This window comes from Miscanthus floridulus, chromosome 1 (genome assembly GCF_019320115.1).
Source record: "Miscanthus floridulus cultivar M001 chromosome 1, ASM1932011v1, whole genome shotgun sequence".
Classification (NCBI taxonomy): Eukaryota; Viridiplantae; Streptophyta; class Magnoliopsida; order Poales; family Poaceae; genus Miscanthus; species Miscanthus floridulus.
The window spans coordinates 118,322,010-118,341,855 of record NC_089580.1 but is presented as its reverse complement, the minus strand read 5'-3'; the positions used below and the strand labels follow the sequence as shown (position 1 = coordinate 118,341,855).

The following is a 19,846-nucleotide window of genomic DNA, read 5'->3' as shown; positions in this document are numbered from 1 at the left end:
CTGCCATGGTATTATGTGTAGAGAATGAAGAAGAGCACGGGCACAAAAGAATGAGTAGAGAAAATGGAGCGCACATCGTGAAGGAATGACAAACATGTTCACATTTTTTTAGAAGGATGGGGTTGTCCCACATCTACAGGATATACTCCCTAGGGTTATAACTCCGCCCCTACTGTCTTTGGACCAAACACAAGTAAAAGCAGGATTGTTCCGTCCCACTTCATCCCTTGGACCAAACACTGTTTAACAAATTTTTTTTCTTAGGGGCAACTACATTGGTGTTGTCTTATAGATGATATCATATAGTGTTACGTAATCATGAGATGATTGAACAACCAATGCATACAACAGTTGTTTTGAAAGTGTCTTATAGCAACTTAATTATTCTTAGTTTATGTAATTAACAAAGAAAAGTTTATGAGTCGTATGGTAACATGGTTATCTCTATATATAGTCATAAATATTTGTTCATGAGCCTATTACTTCATTAAACAACCAACTCTTTCAATCACCTTCCTCTCTTCCTTTGTCTAAAAAGTCTTTTTCTACCTGATATTGTATGAGATGCCCTTTAGAAGAGTTGATATGTAGCAATGTAGCTGCTGTTTTTAGGCCAACGGATACATGATGGGCGTAAGACAAGGACGTGTATGCTAAAATCAAGGAAAGAGAAAGGTGCGGTGCCATCCAATAGTGTTATGTTCGTTTGGCTGATAAGTTATAACTGAAAATACGATTAACTGATTTATTATGAGAGAAAAATACTATTTATTAGCTGAAAAAAATACGGCTTATAAGACCAGCGAGCGAGGGCGTAGGTTCCCTCGACAAATCCTACCCACACACGAGGCCCTAAAAAATATCATCCCTTTTTCCTTTCTCTATATAGATAATTTTTCCTTCTATTTTAATTTTTTGAGGAGAAAAAACTGAACAGAAAAATCGAGGAAAATGTGCTGCTAGCAGGGGTGAGCGGGCCGAGGCTCTTGTCGACTGTCGACGCCTTCTTCGCCCTCTCCGTCCGTCTTCCGCCTCCTCCGCAGCTGGATTCGTGCGCTATTCCCCAGGCCGCCACTCCCACTAGGGTTTTCGGATTAGGTTTCTAGAACCTTCCGTCGCCGCTTCCCCATGCACGCGCCGACGCTGGTTGCGTTCGCAGGGGGCGCCTGCCCCGCCACCGCCGCCTCCTCGCCGTCGCCCTGGCTGGCCTCGCCGCGGGCCGCTATCCTCGCCGCGCCGGCGAGGCTCCTACGGTCCCGCCGCGGGGCACTTCGGCTGGAAGCCAAGGCCGCGTGGAGAGCTGCCGGAGGGGGACGGGGCCCGCGGGTCCCGGCCAAGGGCGCTGTGCTCGCCTCCTATATGGGCGCCGAGGAGGTGGTGGGACCCTCGTCGCTGCTCGACGAGGAAGGTTTGGTTTGCTGCTGCTTCCAAATGCAGCCCGCCTTGCGCTTATATGGCCCATATCTTTTTGATTGTTTCGCACTAATAACTGCATTTGCGTCACTATCCACTGTCACTACTGGTGTCTTTAATCTAGTGATGAAGGCACAACTGCCCAGCTGAAGTAGTCTTATGCCAAACTGCTTGTGTAGTCGCATGGAATGGACCTAGGATTTTTTTTGATGGAACTGGACCTAGGAATTTCACATGCTGACATGCCACATTAATATAGAATCATCTGGTATGTAGAGAAACTGACGACTTCTTTCTTTTCCCCTATTCACACGTTGTGCAGAGCTCATTTCACACATCAGAAAGGAACTGGATAATGGAAAACTTCCTGCAGATGTTGCCAGTAACCTGGAGGAGCTGTATTATAATTACAGGAATGCTGTAAGAACTACTGGGCTGATCTTTCCGGTATTTTTTATGTGCTATCATCAGCTTGTTATGTTTCATGTCTTGCGAATGTCTTGCTTTATTAGGTCCTGCAAAATGGAGATCCTAATGCATATGAGATCATGCTTTCAAATATGACGGCTTTGTTTGATCGTGTTCTACTGGATGTACAGGTTTCACCATCTACTCCGATTTCCATCACAATTTGTTCCAACAATTTTATTTATTTTCCAAGATGGCCTTTAATACCATGCTCCATCCTTTTGCAGAATCCATTTACCTTTCCACCTTATCACAAAGCTGTGCGGGAACCGTTTGACTATTACATGTTTGGTCAGAACTACATTAGACCTCTGGTAGATTTCAGGTAATACAAAATCTGACCTGATAACATTGTAATTTCAAATAATTCACACAAAGTCTGCTGTACTTCTGGAAGTTATTCTTTTTGACTGGGGTGGATAGCATGCCTTACCAGCTTCACTCACAATTGTTGTTTTCATTTGCCGCGGATTAATTATCTAGATCATAGAATCTGGTGGCTCTTTTGTTTTCATGACATGCAAACTTATTGTAAGTTTGTAGCACAATGACAGAATGGTAATGTCCAAATAAAACAAATGCTTTGTTCAGATATTTCCAGCATGTTGTTGACTGTTGAGGTTTACATTATGTCGAGTCTAATAAAGATGAAGGTGATAATATCTGCTTAATCTATAGTGTAACCTTCATTTCCATTTCTGAAAGCCATGCCCCATTTATCAATATCGTCTTGCTTCAGTCACTTGTTTACTTATTTAACTATTAGTTTAGTGAGAGGAATTTTTTATGAACAAAAAACATCTTAAGTGCTCCAAGCAAAAATATGGATCTCTAATAGTGTATGGAAAAATCCAACAACAATATGGATGAATAGAGCATACAATTCATCTATGTGCATGCAAAATTTGAGCTTGAACAAAAAAAAATGCAAGGAGAAATAAAAAAGAGAAACGGGCATGTGAATTGTTACGGGTGGAACTGCTCATGTGTAATCTGCAACCCACCAAAATTCACAAGTTGTTTCCTCTTGTTTTTCTTCCTTGCACAACTTTTTTTTCAAGTGCTTTTCGTCGATCTCCTCCATCAACGCATATAGGGCTATTTGCTAACATATTTTGATTTATTTACTACCAAAGCATGCCAGGAGACGTAATAGTTCCCTTATCTTCTGCTAACCTCATTTCATCTGCTCAGGAAATCCTATGTTGGCAACATTTCCGTTTTCCATGACATGGAAGAGAAGCTCCACCGGGTCAATTCATCTTGTCGTTAATATAGTTCACATTACATTCAGTAATTGTCACTAGTTTATTTTTCAGCACTAGATCTTACAATGGTACTATGAATTCAAACCGTCAAGGTCTTTTTAGAAGAAGTGGATTATGTAAACCATCATTGTGTATTCTGTATTGAAGCCCAATGGCATCATATCAACATTCTTTAATGAAAATAAAATGTATATCACTATGTAAGGACTGAACGGAAACTGATAATTTGTTTCTCATTTTGAGAATTGCTTAGAGATATCTATTGGAACATTCAAATTGCAAATACTGCTTTCTTATAAGTTATAATGACATCATGGCCCACAATTCTCATATTAGTACACATCTTATGTTGGAATTGAGGTTTTTGCAGTACTTTTCTTGATACACTTATGTACAATCAATAGTTCCTAAAGTTTTTATGCAAAATAGTACTGAAATATGTCATCGCAGGGCCACAATGTTGTTTTGATGTCTAACCATCAGTCAGAAGCAGATCCAGCAATTATCTCCTTGCTTCTTGAAAAAACCAATCCATGGATTAGTGAAAACATAGTAAGGCCGTTCTTTGATTATACACTGTTAAGTTATCAGTGAACTATTTGATCCAATCAAACCAGATTAAACTTTCCACCTGATGTAGGTTTATGTTGCTGGCGATAGGGTTGTTACCGATCCACTTTGCAAGCCATTTAGCATGGGAAGGTCTTTCTCTTCATCCAGATCTTTTTAGACATGTGACAATGTTGTCTCTACTTTCTTTCACTCCTATCAATTTGTCACTTAAGCATTTTCTCCCATCAGAAATCTCATTTGCGTGTACTCGAAAAAGCATATGAATGATTTTCCTGAGCTAATTGAGATGAAGAGGAGATCAAATACTCGAAGTCTCAAGGAAATGGCCTTGCTTTTACGGTATCTTCCCTTACAATAACATGTTAGTCTGTAATCCTTTTTCCATATGATCCATACGAATAATAAGTCTCTTTGATTCAGATGTCTTACCTTGATGACTTGTACCAAAAGCTGGTGCCTAATGGCACAAATTTATATCAAGTAAAAGAGTAAATAACTATACGCTTGCACAAAAATTCACAAATGACATTTCTGTGACCAATCAAACTCTGATGCTTCTTCAGTGATGATTACTTAGATTTGATATGATGAGTTGATGACTATGGAATTTTTAAAACTTTTTGTGCACCATTACTCATTTGCTAAGTTGGTTCTTGTTCTCGTGAGGCAAAATATCTTCTCATTCTGGATTATCGTATACTTTACTTTTTGTGCTTGATCTCACATACCTTCGTACAACATTACGCAGTGGTGGTTCACAGTTAATTTGGATTGCACCGAGTGGTGGTAGAGACCGCCCAAATCCTTCAACAGGAGAATGGTACCCGGTATATTCTCTTGCCTGATGGTCTTATTCTTCCATTTTGACTTTTCTATGCATTATCGTACATCTTCTTTCAATGTAACTGCATTGCTAACAAGCAAATGAAATGAGATGGTACAGTGACAGTTGTAGAGGTGGCTGACAAGAATTATCTTTCTTTTTACCTAAAACAATGCTTGAAAAGTCCGCTGCTTTTGTAAGTATATGTTCCCTTATCTTTACTTTATCTGCTACATGCAAAAACAACGGCAGGCGCCATTCGATTCATCTGCAGTGGACAATATGAGGAGGCTTCTGGAGCATGCTGGCGTTCCTGGGCACATATATCCACTATCATTGCTGTGCTATGAGGTTATGCCTCCACCACAACAGGTACTGTACTTCATTAGTGCTCATGGTACCTGTTTAAGTATTCTTGCTGTGGTACCTCTGAAACTTTCCTTTCTCATTGAGTTGAATAGGTTGAGAAAGAGATTGGTGAGCAGAGGGTGATATCCTTCCATGGAGTAGGCTTGTCAGTAACTGAAGAAATAAAATATGGGGATATTACTGCTCATACCAAGAATGCTGATGAGGTTTATTCTCAATGATATTTATATACATTATCATGCTCCTATGCTCCTGCTTGTATTTCCGTGTGGTAATTGGCTATCGTTGGCAAGAGCCAACATTCCTCAATCTTACTGTGCCTGTAAATAGCTGGCTTGTGAATTTTTGCTACACTATAAGCTGATTTACTTGTACCTTTTACATTGGAGTTGGGTGATGGAACTCCATTTCAGGCAGTCACGTTGATAATAGATTTTGAGTGTTACAAGCAAATAAGCTTCTACAGCTCTGATTGTTCTCTTACTGAAGGCATAGTGGTGGAATTGTCTGGATATCTATGCTGTTAGGAAAGTTGATATTAGTAGATTGGCCTAGTAATTTGGTCCCTTTTGTGTATGACTTCTTACAATGGATCAACACTGGTTCATCTCTCTTTTCTCCATACCATGAAAAAATCATAAGAAAATGGCGCATTCTTATTTTTGTTTATAGATGGAATTCAAGCTCTTGCATCAGTGTGCAATATTGATTATATTTCCATGCTTGTTTTTCTTTTGACTTTGAGATTCACAAACCCTACTGATTGTACTTGGAGCTGGTTGAATGGTCCTGTTGCAATCTAAGTTTTCCATTGCTCTTAATCTTTAATCCCTTGTCCTTTGAGACAAAAAGGTTTCTTATTAGTAAGAAGTGTCCATGTTAACATAGCGCCTATTACTTTTCGAACGTTTTATTAGCTTGTTGCTCACTGAGCTTGTCTTTGTTTGATTAATGTTGTTATATATTCCTTGGAAATTTGTTGGTGATTATGACTCTGCTTCTCTTTTGTTTTTCATCCAGGGAAGGGAGCTATTCACAAATACTTTGTACAACTCAGTTGTTAATCAGTACAATGTGCTCAAATCTGCTGTCTTTAGAGATCGTGGAGCAGCTGTATCAAACAATGTCATCTCACTGTCACAACCATGGAGATGAATGTTAGCTTTCTCAGTTAGGGTCGACCCTGATCTGAACTTCATTTCCTTGTCCTTCTACTATTTGCTTGACAAATACTAGTATGGTAGGGTCCATTAAGTATGACTTGAAATTTTGAATCCTTAAAAAGATTGCCCTTGTTTAATTGTTGCTGGCGTTTATGGGTAATTTTTTGATTTTTGAGCAAAGCGTCATGTGCGTTCTCCCCCCTCCCCGCGTCCCTCCCGGCGCCTCTCCTCCCAACCCAACGCCGGAGCCTTGTCTAGGCCTGGCGGCTACCACCTCCACCAGCCCCATGTCGTTTCCTACTCCAGGTCCGACGGACACCTCCATGGCTTCGGGAGAAAGTTTCTTCATTGTGCCTCCTGAAGTTCATACCTGTGCCACTGCTGGGCGCTCCAAGGCTCAACGGTGGTGTGAGGGCACGCCTTCCTCCAACGGCTCCTGCGGCAGCCCGCTGCCGACCTTCAAGGATGCGCTCCTCGCGGGCGGAACCTTGGCCACGGTCTTGACGGAGTCTGGCGGTGCTGCTCGCCAGGTGACCTCGACCGTGCCCTGGAAGGGTGCTGCCCACGTGAGCCCCAGAATCGTGCTGTTCCCGGCAACGGGCAGCCGTCCGTCACAGCCGCGTCGGCCTGACGCTGACGGCTTCCTGGCAGTGGAAGGACGGCGAGCGCGGAAGGAACGTCGGCGTCTTCAACGCCGCCCCCGTCGACCGGTCCCTGCGGACCTCCGAGGAAGGTGCTTCAACTGTATTTCCGTGTCGCACAGGGCTGCTGGCTGCCGTTCGAGCCCGCGTTGCTTTGTCTGCCGCGCTTCCGGACACCGTTCTTACGTTTGTCCACGCCGGCGGGTCGCAGTGGCGGCCATGTCCAAGCCAACGTTTATCTGGCGCCCAATCTCTTCGGCTGCGCCAACCGCTCCTCGGGCCCCTCCCCCGGCGACCTCGGCTTCCTACCCTGACGAGACAGCTGGGGAGCAGGGCTAGGGGCGGCGGCGGCGGCGCACGACGCCGTTCTGCAGACAACAATGCTGGTCAGGCTCCTCCCTCCCCTTCTCGCCCCACTAATGACGGGGAGGAGGGATCTTGCGAGGCCCTTTAGCCGAGTGATGACGATCGCCCTGTGACTGACGATGACCCCCGACCCCTGAAGCCGCGGTGTGTCATAGATCGGTTTGTGAGCATCGTCCGGAGGAAGGAGGAGCTTGGCCGCGCTCTGGTCGTTTCCGTGGTCACCGAGCAACAAGAAGATCTGTCGGGCCCCATCGCTCGGCGGTTCGAGATGGAGGAGGCTCTGCTGACTCTGCGCCGCTACGGGCCCTCGAGCTTCCTCCTAATCCTGCCGAGCGAGGAGGCTGCGGCAAGGGTCTACAACGGCGGCAGACCAATCATCGCCCCGTCCTTTCGCCTGCACGTCATGTACTGGACCCGATTCCTACACTCAACAGCAGCGTCTCTGCCGTTCGCTGTCGAGGTTGAGCTGCGTGGCATCCCGGCGCACGCCTGGGAGGTGTCAACGGCGGAGCAGCTCCTGGATGAATTTTGCTGGGTCAGTGATTCACATCCGGACACTGCCACCCATCGGGATGTCTTCCGAGTTGCGGCCTGGTGTTCTTGCCCTGGACGCATTCTAGCGGAGATGGATCTCGAGATCATTGAGCCATTGGTCGTTGGCAACGAAAGGCAAAGGCGCACGCTGACCTACCCCATTGAAATCACCGTGGTTCCTTTCGATCAGCCGCCGGCGACGAAAGGACCTTCACCACTATCTCCTCCGGCCAATGATGGTCAAGGGCGGCGGAGAAAGCGACGCCGCCGGCGTTCTCGGCCAGCCACCTCGTCGGCGCAGGAGGTGTCGGGGAGGGCAACGGCAGCCGATGGAGCGCCTCGTGTCTCGGTGCATGCTAGGTTGGGTGCACAGGTGGTTCGCGGCGGACACATGGCGGCAGCCCCGGACATGACGTTGGAGCACGCCCTCGTCCTTCTGCATGTTGCATCGGAGGATGGTGCCTGCATTGATTCCTTGGAGGCTCCTTTGCCCGTGGCGGCCGCGGCGTCCTCACCAGCTCCTGAGGAGGTCCACGGTGACAGCCCAGTTCCTGGGGCAGAGGTACATGCGTGGCCTGGCATAACTGCGGGCTCCTCGTCCCAAATAAACGCCTCGGAGGTTACCCACAGCGCCTAGCGCGACGCGACGCCTGGGTGCGAGATGAATACGGTGGCGGTGGCAAGGCCCCAAGAAGTTGTTAGCATGTCACCTGCTGGACCTATCTATGGGGCCCAATCATCGGATGGGCCTATTCTGGAGGCTAGCCAAGAGCCTGTGCAACATAAGGAGTCCCAGCCCATGGTCGAGGCCAGTATGTGGTCTCCCACGCTGGAGAGGATGTGGTCGAATGAGCCGTCGCAGGAACAGTCAACTCCATCACGGGTCAATGCTTCGCTGCTGCTCGCAACTGATGTTGGCGTGGAGCAATGCACGCCCACTGGTGGCCCGACAACATCAGCCTTAAGAATGCCCAATGCTTCAAGAACCTGCTCTAAGGTTTACTACAGACAACGTGCCCAAGTCCTGGTCACCGCCCCGGTGGAAACCAGTGCCATGGAGGGGACCAGCAATAATCCTTCGACGCCAGCGACGCTAGCGCCCACATCGGCCAGACGGAGATCAAGCTTCATGGCGAAGATCACAAAAAAGACCGTGAGAATTCTCCCTACACCGCGTGCTACAAGGCCAAAGGCTCAGGTTCGCACACCTTCGGCTCCTCCACGACGAAGCCGACAGATTGCGGGTGTTGAGCCTGAACCGCCTGCTAAAATTGCAAGTTCAAGGAACAAAAAGAAGGTGATGAGGGCCTTGCACGTCATCAAGGAGAGTGAAGGTTTAAGCCAGGAAGCTCTGGATGACTATGGCAAGTTGTTTGGCCAACCACTCCCAACTTCTCATGTCCAAGCTCTAGCAGCCCTGTTTGGATGGGCAACCCCTGAGGATGTGAATGGAGAGAGCTGATGTGTTCCTCGTCTGTACATGGTCGAGTTGTTATATTTTTCTATCAATGAATCCTTCAAATATCTTGTGTTGGAACGTGCGAGGACTTAATTCCAAGGCACGTCAAGATGCAGTACGCACTCTGGTCTCCTCTTCTCGTGTTGACGTGGTTTGCATTCAAGAAACAAAAATAGAGAAGCTCTCTCGAGGAACAATTCTTGCCGCCCTTGGTTCAGACTTTACCCATTTTGTAGAGCTGCCATTGGTAGGTGCCAGTGGAGGGATTCTTGTAGCCTAGCGCAATGAGCTTGGCCCCGCTAATGCTACTCAGGTGTGTAAAGTTGGTGTGTGTGTTGTTGTATGGCTATATAAGCCTTTTATCCCCTTTCTTAATGCAATGATACGCAGCTCTCCTGCGTATTCCAGGAAAAAAAGAAAAAAAAAGACAGCCACTGCATCTCTATCCAATTCAGACCAAGTGCAGGTCAAGCATGGGCTATGCCCCTGTATTCCATGGAATACCCATGATTTTTGTGACAAACACAAATATATGTATACATGTATAATAATACAGCATGTTCATTTGTTGAATGTTGCAAATATGTAGCCCATAAGCCCAGTAGAACAACTAGTAGTAGCAGCCCACGAACTCAGGAAGACAGAAACCCATCGACCGTACTCTCGTCCCTGTCTTGCTCCCGTCCATCGCTCGCATCGATCGGAAGGGCGGCGGCTGCACCGGCGGGCGGCGGCACGGCAGGTCGGCTCTCCCCCTCGGCCCTTCAGCCCTCGCCCGGTCGGCCCCTCGCCCATCGGCCCTCTGGCAGTCAGGAACGCGGCAGCGCCTTGCGCCCGGCACTCCTCTGGCGGCAGTGGCGGCGGTCAGTGGTCTTTGCAGGCTCCCCCTCGGCTCCGGCGTCCAGGTGTCCGACCCTCCCCCTCGGCACCTCTCTCATCTGCGGCTTGAAGCAACAACACAACGAACACAAAAGACCCCAGATCCATTCTTGATTCTTCAGAGTAAGAATTGAAGGTTTCGTTTTCTTTTTTTGTTGTTGCATTGTGTTCTTTTCTTTGAAAGAAATGTTGCATTGTTTTTCTTGTAACGTAGATAAAGAACTTATACTTTGATTATTACCAGGGCTGACACCAGGTTCACTTTGCCTGGTGCCTTGTTACCAGGGTAAAAAAATAATTTACCTAGCATATATTTTAAGAAAATTATATATATACTACTTGAACCAGGATCAATTTTGTACTGGTTTTATCCCTTATTACTATTGCATATGCATCGGAAATTTTATTGTACTTGGAATACCTAGCCGTGAAATCCTGGCTCCGCCTCTGAGGTCAAGCATGGTGGCTCACATGTGTCTATGGACCTCAGGGGGATGACAATAAGGTGCTCTTCCTGCAAGAATTAAGGGACGTACGAGTCGCTTGTCAGGGCCCATGGATAGTGTTGGGAGATTACAATCTCATTTACAGAGATGAGGACAAAAATAATGGCAATCTAAACAGGGCTCTGATGGGAAGATTCCGTCGCCTCATTAATGATTTGGGTTTACAAGAGCTGCCTCTACATGGGAGGAAATATACATGGTCCAATCAGCAAGATACACCAACACTGGTCAGGTTGGACAGATTTCTGTGTACAGTTGATTGGGAGCAGCTTTTCCCTAATTGTTTGCTGCAGAGCACAGCCTCTGATGGTTCGGATCATTGCCCTCTCCTTGGTCTTCATGATAACAAACCTGGGAAAGCCAGATTTCATTTTGAGGCTTATTGGACAAAATTGGAAGGGTTCCAAGAGGCAGTTGAGATCGCTTGGGTTTCTGAACCAGCTTCCTCCTGTCCTTTTGATACTCTTTCAAGGAAATTTCGTGCCACTGTTAGAGGGTTACAAAGTTGGAGTCAGAAAAAAAGTTGGGCACATCAATTCACAGCTTGGGTTGGCAAGAAAAATAATTCATCAACTAGAGATTGCCCAGGATGGTCGCCCCCTTTCTAACCAGGAGAAATGGCTATACGATCAATTAAGAAGGCACGCCTTGGCTCTGTCATCCTTGCAGCGAACAATTGCTAGGAGCCGCTCCCGGATCAGCTGGCTTGGTGAAGGCGATGCCAATACTGCATTGTTTCACCTGCATGCTAGACATCGAAAAAGGAAGAACTTTATTAGTAGTCTCGTCTCGGATGATGGCCTGGTTCTCACCAAGCATGAAGAAAAGGAGAAGATTGTGAATGAGTTCTATTATAATCTGCTGGGGGTAAGCGTGGACAGAGATTCTACCATCAACCTTGAGGAAGTGAATATCCCATCTCATGATCTCGGTCATCTCGCAGAGTTGGATGCCCCTTTCTCAGAAGAGGAGATTTGGAAAACAATAAGTTCGCTGCCATCAGACAAGGCTACAGGTCCCGACGGCTTCACCGGAAAATTCTATAAAACTTGCTGGCAGATTATCAAAGTGGATATTATGACAGCAGTGTCTGCGGTTTGGAGTTGGAAAATGAGAAACTTCGAGCAGCTAAATTCAGCCTATATTACACTCCTACCTAAGAAGGAAGATGCCACAAATATAAAGGATTTTAGACCAATAAGCTTGGTTCACTCTTTTGCAAAGCTCGTCACAAAGTTATTGGCCAACAGGTTAGCGGGGCGGCTGAACCAGATGGTGTCTCTGTTGGTCCCTCAGCTGCCCTGCACAGGTAAGCAGTAAGCTTACCAACACACTCACTCACTATGGCTAGAGGTAGAAGAAGATATGGAGAACAGCTCTCACACAGCACAAGCCCAGCGCTGGCCGAAAGCTCTGTTTCTGGATGTGACAAACTGAACTGATTTGCTGCATTGCCTTGGCATAGTATATATACAGGTGCTAGTACCTCTACCAGATACATAGTTGTTGGTGAGTACGCCAACTACCTACTCCTAAGGTACAAGGTTGGTGAGTACACCAACTACCTACTCCTGAGGTACAAGGTTGGTGAGTACACCAACTACCTACTCTTAAGTTACAAGGCTTCGCTCAGCCATCTCTACACTACATGGCTGAAGTAAGCCATTCCTACTAGGCCTACTGCCTTACTGTTACAGCAGCAGGGAGTGGTCAGCCAAGCCGACCAGTCCAATCTCCTGATCTTCAACCAAGAGAGAAATGGGGAGCAGCAGATTGTGTCTTATAATTCTTCCCCAAATCCTGCTGCAAACCCGATGCCTTGACCTCATCCATGCCAATCATCTTCTTCAGCTCCATGAACCGCAGGCGCCCGAGTGACTTGATGAGGATGTCAGCGAGCTGTCTGCCGGTCTCGACGAACTCGATGACGATCTGCCCTCCATCGATGCAGTCCCGGAGGAAGTGGAACTTGATGTCAATGTGCTTGCTCCGGTCGTTGAGGACAGGGTTCTTGGCGAGGGCGATGGCGGGCTGGTTGTCCACCATCACAGCTGGCAGGTGAGCTTCCTCGCCGGTCAGCTCACCCAGCAGCCGGCGCAGCCAGACAGCCTGGCACGCCGCCGTGGCTGCTGCGACGTACTCCGCCTTGCACGTCGACAGCGCCACGATCTTTTGCTTCAGCGACTGCCAAGCAATGGGGGCCGCTCCAAGGAAGACGAGCACGCCGGTCGATGTCGCCCGCCATGTCTGCGTCGCTGAAAACAGTGAGCTCCGGCTCACCTTCCTTTGCCTTGGGGGGTGCCTCACTGAAGACCGTGAGCCGCAGCCCACCCTTGCCGCCACTCTTGGGGAAGATGATCGCTTGATCGAGCGTCCCCTTGACGTAGCGCAACAGCCTCTTCATTGCCGTCCAATGATCCTCGCGTGGGTCCTCCATGAAGCGACTGACATACCCGACCGCGAACGTGATGTCCGGCCGAGTATGCGTGAGGTAGCGCAACCCGCCGACGATGCTCCGGTAGCGCGTCGCGTCCACCTTCGCCGCCATGCTGTGCTTGGACAGCTTCAGCCGCTCTTCCATTGGAGTTGCGCACGGCTTGCACTCCGCCATGCCGCTGCGCTCCAGCAGCTTCTCCGCATAGGCGCGCTGGCCCAGGGAGATGTGCTCCTTCCCCAGACTCACCTCAATGTCGAGGTAGTAGGAGAGCGCCCCGATATCGCTCATTTTGAAACGAGCAACCGTCTCGCGCTTGAAGCCGTCGATGTCCTCCGCCCGCGCTCCAGTGACGATCAAGTCGTCCACATACACGCCGACGACGAGCTCCTTCCCCCGTCGCCGCGTGTACAGCGCGTGCTCTGTGGCGTAGCGAGTGAACCCAAGCTCGCCCAAGGTGGCGTCGAGCTTGGCATTCCACGCCCGAGGGGCCTGCCGCAGCCCGTAGAGCGCCTTGTGCTCAGCGCCCTTGACGGTGAAGCCCGGAGCTTGCTTGACGAAGATCGTCTCCGCGAGCTCGCCGTTGAGGAACGCAGACTTGACGTCGAGGTGGTGGACGCTCCAATCCTTCGCTGCTGCCATGGCCAACAGCAAGCGAACGGACTCCATTCGCGCCACCGGATCAAAGACTTCCTCGAAGTTGATGTCCTCACGCTGCACGAAGCCGCGGGCGACGAGCCGAGCCTTGTACTTGACCATGGCGCCGCGCTCGTCCCGCTTCATCTTGTAGACCCACTTCAACCTGATCGGCCTGCAGCCCACCGGTGGATCCACCAGCTCCCATGTCCCACTGTCCTCGATGGCCTTCATCTCTTCCAACATCGCCTGGCGCCAATTGTCGTCGCGTTCAGCCACTGCAAACGTCGGTGGCTCCTCTGCACTAACAAGGAGCAGCTCTGTGTCGTCGAGAAAACGACTGGCCAACCTAGGAGCTCCCCTTCGCCGACGATGTTGTCCACCCGCCTGAACCGGACCTTCTCGCCGTCGTGGAAAGCGTCCACGTACTCGTCGATGTTGGTGGGTGGAGAGGTGAACTTGATCGGTGGTCCATGGCCTCCCTGTTTTGCCGGAGTGGTCGGCATCGCTGCTGGACCACTTAGCACCACTACCGGAGTGGTCGGATCCACTGCTGGAGCGGTCGGCACCACTCCTGGAGTGGTCGGCTCCACTGCTGGAGCGCTCAGCACTGCTGCTGAAGTGCTCGGCACCCCCTCTGGAATGGTCGGCATTGTTGTTGGATCGCTCGGCACCACTCCTGGGGTGCTGCTCAAGATGCCAGCTTCCCCCGTGCCCGGACCCTCTCAGTCCCAGGCTGCCATCTCATCGAACATGACGTCACGCGAGACCACCCTTGAGCCGTCACCGAACTTCACCGTGCCGGTCATGTTGCCGGCGAGCTCAGAGAAGGCTTCCTTGGAGCCCGTCATGTGGTTGCTGGCGCCGGAGTCCAGGTACCACTGTTGCTCCTGCTCGCCGCCCACACGTCCGAGGTGGACTTGGACGCGCGGTTCGTTGAGGTTGACAGCCTTCAAAGCCTTCCCGTGCTCTGCCACCGCCATCACCTCTCCCTTCTCCTTGGTCTCAACATCGTGCAGTGCACAGAACGTCGCCATCAGGAGAGTGGCCTCATCATCCTCATCAGCCTGCGCTAAATGAGCCTCAGCCTTCTTCTCCTGCTTGCGATTTGGGCACTCTTTTGCCCAATGGCCCGTCTTCCCGCAGCGCAGGCAGGCGTTGGGGTCGACCGTCTTCTCCAAAGAAGCCTTGCCGCGGCGCTTGCCATCGCCAGGCTGGAGGAGGCTTCCCCGGACTTCTTCTCCTTCATCCGGGCAGCCCACTCCTCTGTCAGCAGCAGCTTGCCGCTGTGCGTCGTTGCTGTGGCCTGCTCCATGCGCTCGTCCACCGCCCGCAGACGGCCTGTCACATCCTCAATGGTGACGGTGGACAAGTCCAGCATCGTCTCTATGGAGAGAGCGATCTGGATGTACTTCACCGGCACGGAGTGGAGGTACTTGGAGACCGTCTCTTCTTCGTCGATGGTGACGCCGTGGCTCCTCAGCTTGCTGATGAGCGACTGCAGGCGGAGGGAGAAGTCCTCCACCGACTCACCATCCTTGAATTTGAGGTTGGCGTACTCCTGCTTCAGCAGATGGGCCGTCGCCTTCTTTGCGCGGTCGGAGCCGACGCGCATCACTGCAATGGCCTCCCACGCCTCCTTAGCAGAGTTCTTCGCCCCCAACGGCTCCCTGTACTCCGCTGGCACAACAACGATGATAACCTCCAACGCTGACATGTCATCTTCTTCGTTGTCGGTGCCCTTGTCAATGGCATTCCAGAGCCGTCGGGCTCTGAGCTTGACCTTCATGGTCACCGCCCACTCGCCATAGTTGGTGCGAGTCAGCGTCGGCCAACTGGTGCCGCAGACCTCCCGCACCGTGCGCACGACGACCTCCTGTCGTGGCTGGGCAGCCACAGCAGCGCCGCTGCTGTCGCCCATCTCCGAACTGTCCGTCATCGCCAGCGGTTATCCGGCGACGGCGCTTGTATGGTTCCGATACCACTTGTTGGTCAGTAAGCTTACCAACACACTCGCTCATTATGGCTAGAGGTAGAAGAAGATATCGAGAACAGCTCACACACACACACAGCACAAGCCCAGCGCTGACCGAAAGCTCTGCTTCTGGATGTGACAAACTAAACTGATTTGCTGCATTGCCTTCGCATAGTATATATACAGGTGCTAGTACCTCTACCAGGTACATAGTTGTTGGTGAGTACAACCTACTCCTAAGGTACAAGGTTGGTGAGTACACCAACTACCTACTCCTAAGGTACAAGGCTTAGCTCAGCCATCTCTACACTACATGGTTGAAGCCATTCCTACTATGGCCTACTGCCTTACTGCTACAGCAGCAGGGAGTGGTCAGCCGAGCCGACCAGTCCAATCTCCTGATCTTCAGCCAAGAGAGAAATGGGGAGCAGCAGATTATGTCTTACAGTCTCCCAATCAAAGTGCGTTTATCAAATGGCGTTTCATACAAGATAATTTCATGCTTGTCCAGCAGACTGCTCGTTTCCTTCACCAGCAAAAACAAGCTCGCATTCTTCTAAAATTGGACATCACCAAGGCTTTCAATTCTGTGTCCTGGCCTTTTTTGCTGGAGATCATGAAACACTTGGGTTTTGGTCCTGTGTGGTGTGACATCATTAGTGGACTGCTAGCATCTGCTTCCACACAGGTGCTCCTCAATGGCAGCCCTGGGGAAACAATTCTACATCGACGTGGACTTCGCCAAGGCGATCCATTGTCGCCAATGTTATTTATTTTGGTCATGGATGTCTTATGTTATATGGTCAAGAAAGCATCTGATGAGGGATTATTGCAACCACTAGCAAGACGGGCCTTGCAGCACCGCATATCTTTGTACGCTGACGATGTGGTAATCTTCCTATGTTCTTCGGCCAATGATATAGGTATCACGCTGGATATTCTTCAACTTTTTGGAGATGCCTTAGGGTTGAGAACAAATGTGCAAAAAAGCAATGGTTTCCCCATCCAGTGTTCGGAGGAGGATAAAATCACTATACAGGAACATCTCCCCTGTCAACTATCAGATTTCCCTTGCAAATATCTAGGAGTCCCGCTTTCCTTGCGGAAACTGACAAAGCAGCAAGTTCAGCCAATCATTGATCGGATCGCTGATCGACTTCGGGGCTGGAAAGCGGATTTGCTCACAAAGGCCGGGAGAAAGATTTTGGTTCAGTTTGTGCTCACTTCCATGTTGGTATACTTGGCTATGGTAATGGATCTTCCTCCCTGGGCTCTTAAAGCAATTGATAAAATTAGAAGGGGCTTTCTTTGGAGAGGCAGAAGGGATGCGAAGGGGGGACACTGCCTGTTGGCCTGGCCTAAGGTTTTCGGCCACCAGAACTCGGAGGCCTTGGCATTTCCGGGCTGCAGCAGCTGGGATGGGCTCTCCGGATGCGTTGGTTGTGGCTGCAGAAAACTGAACCTGATAGGCCCTGGGCGGCTTTCCAGATCCAAGTGCACCCAGCGATCAAAGCTTTCTTTAGAGTGGCCATTGTCTCAGAAGTTGGCAATGGCAAGAACACAATTTTTTGGACCGACAGGTGGCTGCATGGACAGAGCCTGGATCAATTAGTGCCTACTCTTTTTGGATCAGTCAACAACAAAGCAAGGAAAAGGACAGTGTATGAAGCCCTTACCGAGATTAAATGGGTGCAGGACATACGGGTTGCCACTACAGTACCCGTGTTGATAGAATTTTTGAAGTTGTGGGACCTTCTCTCGGATTTGACTTTGCAACCTGAAGTAGATGATGCTCATATATGGCAATTCTCTAGTTCAGGAGTGTATTCTGCTAAATCTGCATATGAGGGATTTTTTATTGGGGCTGTACAGTTTGGTCCTTGGGAAAGAATCTGGAAGAGCTGGGCACCAGGCAAATGCAAGTTCTTCATGTGGTTAGCGGCACACAATAGGTGCTGGACTGCAGATCGTCTTGCTAAAAGAAGTCTGCCCCATCCTGAACGCTGCTCGTTCTGTGATCAAGCTGAGGAAACGATTGAACACCTATTGATCTCATGTATCTTCTCCCGGCAAGTATGGTACAACATTCTACATAAAGTCGGCCGGCAGGACCTCTCCCCCGAGCCTGATGACAACTCCTTTGATGCATGGTGGGCAAGAACTAATTTTGGGGTTGATGACCAGACTAAAAAAGGTCTCAATTCCATCATCATCCTGGGAGCTTGGTCCATTTGGAATCATCGCAATCGCTGTGTGTTTGATGGGATTCAACCGAGCCTAAATAGTGTTCTAGTTTCAGTAAACGATGAGTTTCTCCTGTGGAGTTTGGCCGGAGCTCGGGGAATATCCAATCTCCTTGCTCTAGAGCCAGCCAATGTGTGAGTTCCTCTCTAGTGGTCTTGGGTCAAGTTTGAATTTGAGAGAGAGGTACATTATTAGATGTAAAAGGGTGTGTGTAGGTGTGTGGCTGTATGGGGTTTCTAAACCCACTCCTTTATTCTTCTTAATATAATGATACGCAGCTCTCCTGCGTGTTCGAGAAAAAAAAATTATGTGTAATTTTCATACTTAATGTTTATAGTGATCCACTCTTCGCATCTGACAGTCACGCCTAGCATAGGCATAGTAGCATGTAATCCCAGCTAGACTAGTGTATGTAGATTCCATGATGTTATATTTATGTTAATTGATTCATTTATACAGTAATTAATTTTGCTACTATATGTTAACCTGTGTATGTTATGTTTGTTCATTGACAATAACTCATTAGATGGGTGTCCTAACAGACGAATTTTGCTGCTGTATTCAGGTCCAGATTCATTACTGAAGTTACCTTTTCAGAAGAGCAGGTGAACTGCCATTGTGCAATTTCGCTGGAGAAACTCTTGAACTTTAATCTTTTTTATACCACGACTTTATCAATCATGGTGGAGCCTGTCATTGTCATGCAGATCCTGTAAGTCTTGGGGAAACCTGTTATGCTTCCTTTGCGAATGCACTGACTGAACCGTATCAAATGCTTGTGTGCTGTGTTTTTGTTAGCGATAAGAAGTCTGCAACTGTTGGTTGGTCAAGGGTGATTGGTGATTCTGCACATAGGGATCCTCGTAACTGTTGCATGCGGTCGTCAGCAAATTACTGCTGCCTCAGGTAGGTTGCTCAGCAATGTGCTGGTTGGGCACTGAGGAATCAATCAGGTTGCATCATTTTTGCCTTGACGTCGATTTGTGTAGTTGAAGTGGTAAAGTGTTTTATCGTCTCGTCGTCATCATGTATATAGGCTAGGGTTTTTTTGGCTCCACATTTTTTGGAGATATAAAAGCGGCAGGAGTAGACATGCCCTCAGTCTGCCCTCGTTGAAATCCTTTGGATGTAACCTGTCTATTTCTTATATATACTCACTGAAAGTCAAGGCAAATACCCCGTGTTTTGAGTACGTGGCTCCATGACTACCTTGCGGCTCCTGTCTAGCTGGAGCTGGAGCTGGAGCGTAAAGAATCTATCTGTCTGTAGTGATTTCTTTCCTTGGGTTGGAGGTCCTCCTGGCATCGTGACGAAAGTGTAGATTGCCAGGGAGGGCGAAGGTGACTGGATCGGTGGAAAAACAAACTCCAGCTGATGAGCTGGATGGATGGAAGGATTATTAAGCATTGCCAGTTTTTTTTTTTTTTTTTAAATATCAGGGGGGTGGGGAAACATTACGACTTCGATATGTAGCGTGCGTTTGCGTAGGAATGTGATTCCTGCGCGAGTGAAGCTGGTGCAGGTCAAATAAACGTCAACTGTGGCAGTCGCCGTCGAGAGCACGCGGTCCGCAGAATTGTAGAAGTAGAACACAGCAAAGTGGACTGTGGACTTGACTCTGTCTCAGAGTAGGCGGTCTAACTGAAACCAGGCTTCGCATTCGTGTTGGAGATTCGTGTTTTCTGTGCACCTTCGGAAGATTCATTCGCTCGCAGCGTCGCAGGAGAACGCACATAGGATTCGCGTGACGTCGTTTATGTGGCTACGTCTAATGTTGCTATCGTATCCATCTGCCATGTAAAAAAGGCTGTAGTAATTCGATCTGCAAAGACCTAGCAATTCAGTGTGTCCGTGCATATTCTGGACCCTATGATGCTGTGCGAAGGATTCAGTATTTTTGGCGCCTCAACAAATCTCGGTCCATCTATAGCCTGTTGGTTTCGTTGAAATTTGACTTATGCTGATTTGTTATGAGAGAAAAATACTGTTTGTTCGCTGAAAAGTACTCCTCTGGAGAAATACAACACTACACTACAGCAGCAGAGTATGCGGAAGCAAAAACACGTCATCTAGATTAAGCATTAATTAAGTCTCC

The 19,846-nt window shown here is 48.7% G+C and overlaps 2 protein-coding genes across 5 annotated transcripts; both read left to right on the top strand.

Annotated features, from left to right (window-relative positions):
• Positions 1–801: 801 nt before the first annotated feature.
• Positions 802–18,964, top strand: LOC136539376 (glycerol-3-phosphate acyltransferase, chloroplastic-like). Of its 4 annotated transcripts, none has more exons than XM_066531346.1 (14): positions 802–1,408; positions 1,736–1,833; positions 1,926–2,012; positions 2,109–2,206; positions 3,076–3,133; positions 3,600–3,701; positions 3,790–3,851; positions 3,951–4,061; positions 4,471–4,549; positions 4,798–4,917; positions 5,007–5,120; positions 5,935–6,071; positions 18,317–18,463; positions 18,550–18,963. In XM_066531346.1, the coding sequence occupies exons 1-12, from the start codon at positions 1,129–1,131 to the stop codon at positions 6,067–6,069; spliced, it is 1,344 nt and encodes a 447-aa protein (XP_066387443.1). In that variant the 5' UTR covers positions 802–1,128; the 3' UTR covers positions 6,070–6,071; positions 18,317–18,463; positions 18,550–18,963. The 4 variants fall into 4 exon arrangements, with proteins under 4 accessions (XP_066387443.1, XP_066387435.1, XP_066387449.1 ...); XM_066531338.1 differs by having other exon boundaries at positions 5,935–6,090; XM_066531352.1 differs by having other exon boundaries at positions 803–1,408; positions 5,935–6,084; positions 18,557–18,964.
• On the top strand, positions 9,053–18,310 carry LOC136462047 (uncharacterized). The gene is made up of 7 exons (XM_066461355.1): positions 9,053–9,348; positions 9,785–10,079; positions 10,596–11,771; positions 11,939–12,038; positions 12,542–13,400; positions 13,548–14,415; positions 15,765–18,310. Exons 1-7 carry the CDS (start codon positions 9,067–9,069, stop codon positions 17,117–17,119), a joined length of 4,935 nt encoding a protein of 1,644 aa, XP_066317452.1. The 5' UTR covers positions 9,053–9,066; the 3' UTR covers positions 17,120–18,310.
• Positions 18,965–19,846: the final 882 nt, after the last annotated feature.

Excerpts from the sequence above, each read along its gene's own strand:
- LOC136539376 (XM_066531352.1), top strand. The coding sequence starts at position 1,129 with ATGCACGCGCCGACGCTGGTTGCGTTCGCAGGGGGCGCCTGCCCCGCC. Across the intron at positions 1,834-1,925 it reads ATTATAATTACAGGAATGCT|GTCCTGCAAAATGGAGATCC; the intron begins GTAAGAACTACT and ends TTGCTTTATTAG. Across the intron at positions 4,918-5,006 it reads TTATGCCTCCACCACAACAG|GTTGAGAAAGAGATTGGTGA; the intron begins GTACTGTACTTC and ends TGAGTTGAATAG.
- LOC136462047 (XM_066461355.1), top strand. The coding sequence starts at position 9,067 with ATGGAGAGAGCTGATGTGTTCCTCGTCTGTACATGGTCGAGTTGTTAT. Across the intron at positions 9,349-9,784 it reads GTGCCAGTGGAGGGATTCTT|GGCGGCGGCTGCACCGGCGG; the intron begins GTAGCCTAGCGC and ends ATCGATCGGAAG. Across the intron at positions 14,416-15,764 it reads GCCGGAGTCCAGGTACCACT|TACACCAACTACCTACTCCT; the intron begins GTTGCTCCTGCT and ends AAGGTTGGTGAG.